The 6,472-nt window shown below is 39.7% G+C and overlaps 1 protein-coding gene across 2 annotated transcripts in view; it reads right to left on the bottom strand.

Annotated features, from left to right (window-relative positions):
* Positions 1-907: 907 nt before the first annotated feature.
* Positions 908-6,472, bottom strand: part of PLPP3 (phospholipid phosphatase 3) — a 64,321-nt gene continuing 58,756 nt past the window's right edge. Inside the window, exon 5 of one of the 2 annotated variants that reach the window (XM_084636871.1) lies at positions 908-2,654. In XM_084636871.1, coding sequence (XP_084492997.1) covers positions 2,529-2,654 — 126 coding nt within the window. In that variant the 3' untranslated portion in view covers positions 908-2,528. The remainder of the gene's footprint in view (positions 2,655-6,472) is intronic. The other variant, XM_084636870.1, reaches the window with a different exon arrangement.

Below are 6,472 nucleotides of genomic sequence, written 5' to 3'. Positions count from 1 at the left end.
AGCAGATAGGGCGCAGGATTGGAAAGCTGGTTCTCGCCCTGCCACTGATCTTCTGCATGACAGTGGACAAGTCACTTGTCTTCTAGGCTTCTATTTCCCTGTTCAGTGTTCTCTATTTAGACTATAAGCCCTCCAGAGCAAGGACTGTGTCTCCCATTTGCATCGTGCCCAGCAGAGAGGGGCCTACCTTAACATAAATAAGTAGAAGTAAATTTCAAGCTCCTTGAGCACCACTCCTTCATACACAAGAGCACTGGGTAAGAAAGAGGTGTGGCCAGAGGAGAGCTCATCCTTACTATGTAAATAAGGGGTTTAGCTATGGGCTTCCATCTCAGTTACTTCTGCCTTGTGACAGAAATAAGCCAAAGTCCTAGTCTACACTTAACATTTAGACAGGCATAGCTGCATCGCTCAGGGGTATGAAAAATTCACGCCTTGAGTGCCGCGGTCAAACTGACCTAAACCCTGGGGCAGACGCAGCTAGGCCAACAGAAGAATTCTTGCATCGCCCTAGCTACTGCCACTCGGAGACATGGATTATCTAAATCGACCAAAAAAACCTTTCCGTCGATGTAGGAAGCATCTACACTACGGCCTTGCAGCGGTGCTTCTGTAATGCCCACAGTGTGGGCATGTCCTTGTTGACCCCCACATCAGAGCTCTCATTTAAAATGGGATCAGGTTCAGGGCTTTTTTGAGCCTGGAACAGATATATGCAACATTTACCCAGTGCAGTGTAAAGCCTCACATATACCACCCCAGTGCATTTTATTCAGATTAATCTAAGAACAACACAAATGCAGAACATGGTTAAAATAGGATATTTAGTTATGTTATGAGCTTTTATTTAAAAAGCACATTTATACAGCAATAATTTCGCAGATACAAACTTCAATTTTGTATTCTACAAAAGTCTTTGAATATTCTTCTCTTTACAAAATGAAACATTACAAAAATACAGACAATTTAATATGATTTTTTTATACAATTGTCTCTAGTTGTAGTTATTTTCATTAAAATATTACTACCACAGACCTACAATATTTTAGTCGACTACAAAAAAAAATTAATTCAATGCTTTTTTAAGCAGCAAAATGTAAATAACACAGGTCAAGACACAGTTTATAATCATAGTGGATATATCTAAAAAATTGTTTCAGAAATAATATTTTACATAGTTAATTTTTAATGTTTTATACATTATTTATATAATATTTATATATAAAAAATCATAGCTTGCTATAGCTGAAATGATAGGACGGATTGTGTAATATAGATGTGCAAATGGCCATTCCACGTGGTTTGCATGATCCCTTTTCCATTTAGCGTTTTTTCAAAGTTTTAAGATAGATCTTCAATATTTGTCTTTAACTTCCAACAGAAAGCCAAAAAGCTAGGAGAAGTAGGCAAGATTCTGCTCTCTTTTACACACTCTTGATGCACTACCGATGTAACGGAGATCAGAATTTGGCCTAATGTCTATTGAATGGCTTATAACAAGACCCTAAACAGAGAAGATGAGGGAATGCTCAAAACTGTTTGAAATCCAGGCTAGGACGTTCCACCCAGCAGCCCGTCCTAAAACTGCAGAATCAATGTTCCCTGGGACTCAATCCCAAATTCATAGTGCTAACATATCTTCAACAAGATCAACCACTAACAACTGACATGACGTGAACTCCCAAAGGTGGCAGCAATAACACAGAAAATCCTTCTGCAATTTATCAGGGCCAGAAGTAGTGAAGGGAGCCTTTTTAAAAATTAGGCCATTTGTCAATTTTGTGTAGGCTTGATGCCTCGTACAGTACTAATGTCACCAGGTACGTAGTGTAAATGAAAAGATTTGGCTTCTAAGTGGATAACAGATTCACTCATGCTCAGTTTGTTGTGGAAACACCTTAGATTGTTGTGGGGGGGGGGGGGGTTAAGTTTGTGTAATATGACCAGGCACCCTTCTTACATTTCTGACTGGGCAAGCTTCTTCTGAACCAACATCACAGTATGGAACGGAGTGAAACAAAGCAATATTACAAAGAGGAGGGGAGGAGAAAAGAGCGGTGACACTTAGAAACCAGTCCCAAATCTTGAATCAGTGCTGTTTCTTGTATACAGTGCTATATAATTTAGTTTTGAGTTTTTCTTACCGGCATTGGAAATCTTCATAGTAAAAGCTAAGATGGCCGGCTTTACATAATCGTTTAGTGTTCATTATGCTATGAACAATTTGGGTTCACTACAACATGAACACTCAACCAATTGCACATCCAGAATTCCGGCATTGCTGTTTGTTTGTTTTTCTCATTGTTGCTTTTGACTTAGTTGAACAACACCCATTTCATGCAAATGTTGCAAGTGAAAAGGCCAGAGAGTAAGACCTTATTAGTCGGGCAAGAAAGTCTCTCCCTACATTCTACTGTCTGATGAGATTTGAGAGCAGCAGGTAGTTGCTGTCAGCAGTCATTTTTGCAAAAAAAAAAAAAAAAGGGGGGGAGGGGGAAGGATTGTGGAGGGAGGAGGGTTGCAAAGGTCTACACCATATTGTGGTGATTATTCCGTTCAATGATGTCCACAGGTGAAAGGATATCTTTCCGGATTGGAGGAGGAGGCAGGGAGGTCTTCATCTTGGGTTTGAAGAGGTCTGACACATAAAACACCTGTAAACATAATTTAGAAATCAATGTCGCAACATTTACTCACACACTATTTGATAGGTTATCAGTGAGAGAGTATTCATGTTCTATTTTACTGCAATCAAATTCTTTGTGTTAGCAAATGACTGACCACAGGACTGGGACCTAGGAATTCCCAGCTTTGAAACCACCTCACCGTGTGTCTTTAGACGCAGGGTCTGGTCTCAGAAGGTACTGAGCATCCTCAGCTCCCACTGGGGCAATAGGAGTACTTAGCACTTTGTAAGATTGGGCCCTTAGCCTACGTAGGGCTGTTTTCCTAGCTGTGGCATAGGCATGTACAATTCTTGACTACAAGCCACATAGGGTGCTGGGAGGTTAACGGATAATGGCTCAATATGAACTGTTGTGGGCATTAATAAATGATTGCATTTATATGCTATAAATAAATTGATAAACACACAACTCCACAGCTTAGGCTTGAAAGCTCAGAAATAAAGAGAGTTCCTTGGGGCAGGGACCATCTTTTTGTTCTGTGTTTGTACAGCACCTAGCACAACAGGGTCCTGGTCCAGACATAGGCCTCCTAGGCACTACAGTAATACAAATAAATAATAATAATAATGATCAACATTCTAGACTCAAAGAACCCCCCCTCCCAAAGTTTAAATCCTGCTTGCCTGACTCACACAAATAGCCCCACTGACTTAAAACGGTCTCTGATGGGCAATTAAAAGCCCTAAAGTTAAAACTACTCTACAAATGACACTATCTGTAATGAATCGGGGCTGCTTGATATTCTCTGCTTTCCCCTTTTCTCATGACACATGAGCTACAAAATTAACGTTTAGTCCGGATGACTGTCTAGCAGTCAGAGTCCAACGGAAGGAGGAGATATTCCTGAATACCCAATGAAGTAACCACGCTGCCGGATGTGAAAAGGCCAGTGTTTGACAATTTAGGGAGGCAGAAACACAATAAGAAACAAAGTACTGGGAGGAAACCTTCATTTCCTCCTTGGCAGCCATGGCCTAACCCTTATCAGTCCAGCGTGACTGCTGCACTTTCTCCCTTACTAAACTTAAACCTGAAGCCAGAAGGGGAAACAGTCAGACCGTGTAACTCTCCGTAAACAGCAAAATACAGAGAGGACTCATCTTTGTTGTTTACACCAGAAGTTTGATAACAAAACAAAAAAACAAAAACAAACATCAGTGACTGGTGAACACACATGCCAACAAGCACCCAGGCTACTTCACTGCCCCACTTTTGATAAGTCTGTGAGTCAGAATTTACCAGCTGAGCTGAAACTTATTTTGACACTGAAATTTGACAGCTGTCCATAGATAACGCATGGCATTTTACTATAGCCAAAGTGATAGGGCGAATGATACTTGGTATTTTAATGTTTGCAGAATCATAGCAATGCAGGGCTGGAAAGGACCTCAAGAGGTCATCAAGTCCAGCCCCCTATGCTGAGGCAGAACCAAGTATGCCTAGACCATCCCTGAGAGGTGTTTGTTCAACTTGTTCTTAAAAACCTCCAGTGATGGGGATTCCACAAGCTTCCACAGAAGCTTATTAGTTCCAAGCATAAACCAAACATTGGCTGTGTGGGGTTAAGCTTCCCTTAAGGAAAGGTTATCCTTTTTTAATGGTCCATTATGGGGTTTCTAAAGCATCTGGTGCAGACAGGATACTGGATTGGATGGACTAGTGCACTGATCTGGTATAGCAAGTCCTACATTCCTAAATTCCAATCAAGCTGATAGGATGGCAGCCTTCAAATTATAAATGTGTTTGTATCTCTTCCTACTGCAGTGTTTGATTTAACACACTCAAATGGAAAAGGGATAAAATGCTTACTGAATAAGACTAGACTACACAATGATATTAGCTAGTCCACGTACAAGGGTTATTGAGCCACATGTTTCAGGGTGGTTTATTGGTGAAGACAGGAAGGCATTTTCCTTTCACTCCCTTCCCCATCATACAGCTGTCCAGATGCACTATTCAGCAGGAATATTCCTTTTCCACCTCCACCTCTTTTCTAAGCTACTATTGGAGACAGGAAACCAGGTTATATGAACAACTGGCCTGATCTGAAATGACAATTTATTGCTACATCTAAAACTGAGAATCTGGGGGTCTGAATCCTTCACTTTTCAAGTTTTATGACTTATCCATAAATATTTGTCTTCAGCAGAAAAGCATAAGAGGCCCAACATTTAAAAAAAGTATTTTTTCCTTGAGTGAAAATGCTGACATTCAGATGTCTAGCTAACTATCTGTGCCCACATATCTGCCGATTAGACAAATAAATGCTAGCATTTGTGCTACAGTAAACTGAGGGGGTAAAATTGCACCCACAAAAACAGAGATTTGGATGAGTCCTTTCTAAAACAAACAAAAACCACGCTCAGAATATCCTGACGAGAGAATGCATTGCTGTAAAATATTTTTCTTTTTTTGGTTGTTAGTACTCAAAAAATAAAATAAAATAAAATAAAATAAAATAAAATAAACCAGCTGTTTTGGAGTAATTTTGTTGCCATTTCTTTCACATGCCTGCCACCTATCATTGGATTCAATCAGAAAAGTGTCCAACTTCTACATCAAGAAATTCATGACAAATCAATTTGTGGGAGGAGGTAGGTGGCATGCAAGAGGCAGATGGGGATTATATTGAATGTGGCTTTATTTTATAAATGTCAGTTATGGATAGAGTATTATCCTATGATTGGTTGTTTTTTAGCCTTTACTCTGCAGTTTGTTGCTTTTGAGGGTTTAATTCAAATACTTGGTAGTAGTTTTAATTCCCCTTTAAACTGTATTTCTCTCTAGCATGGCTTGAGGGTATTACACACTTATAGGAATCCTGAAACATGATCTTTTAGGGTCAAAACAGTGTGCTAAATCCTCCTAATGCTTGAACTGTTTAACACTAAAAAAGGCTAATAAATGTGCAAAGTTTTTACTTGGATTTGTTCCATTTCCTGTAGAAGGTGCTTTCCACCCATAAAAAAAAAAAATTGACAGCAGAGAACTGGGATTGTACTATACAAACTAAGTCAGTATCTTATATTTCCACTTAATAATCCCATTTCTTTTCATCATATTAAAGAAATCCATACTCAGATACACAATAGTAAAACAAACTAATATGACTTTTATGAGTTGACACCAAAAGGTATCTTGTCTGTTTAAATGTTTCCACTCATGTAAACTATGTGATACGTATTAATCTGCTTATAGTGCTATTTTGATTTTCGGAAATTCTCATCATATCTCACGTTGGAACCAAGTAAAAATGTTTCACCAGCTGGAAGTGCTTGACACGAACGTCTTGCGTTTGTTATTTCAGGCCAGGAAGGACAAATGTGTCTGCTACAACTTTTAGCTTTGGTAACTCTTGGAGATGAAACACACAACTGGCTTCCACGGAGAAGTACGGCATGATTACTACTGCACTTAATGGCCTTTTAATATCAACAGCCTGCGACACAGTTCTTGAGTCACAGCGGAAGGCTGTTCTTCAGGCTGAGTGCCGTAAGAAATGATTTTGAGTCACCCCTCTCTGACACAATGTAGTGTAGTAAGGAGTGATAATGTAATGTAATGTAACAGAGAGAAAGCCCGAATCAGGTGAAGGGGAAATGACTCAGTGTGCATCTCCAAAAAGGGTTCCATGACAAGCAGGAGTTTATTGTTCTGTGGGCTGATTAGCTCAATAAGGGCAAGACAAAGGGCAAGACAAAGAACTGTAACTTGTAATGGCTGATATTAACTAGCAATTCATTTCAAGGCAAATCTTGCCCCTGCCTCACTGGTTCCAGTGAGTT

This window comes from Lepidochelys olivacea (assembly GCF_965140295.1).
Source record: "Lepidochelys olivacea isolate rLepOli2 genome assembly, chromosome: 8".
NCBI lineage: Eukaryota > Metazoa > Chordata > Testudines > Cheloniidae > Lepidochelys > Lepidochelys olivacea.
Note: the sequence above shows the minus strand (reverse complement) of the source record. Positions and strands in the feature narration are given on the sequence as shown.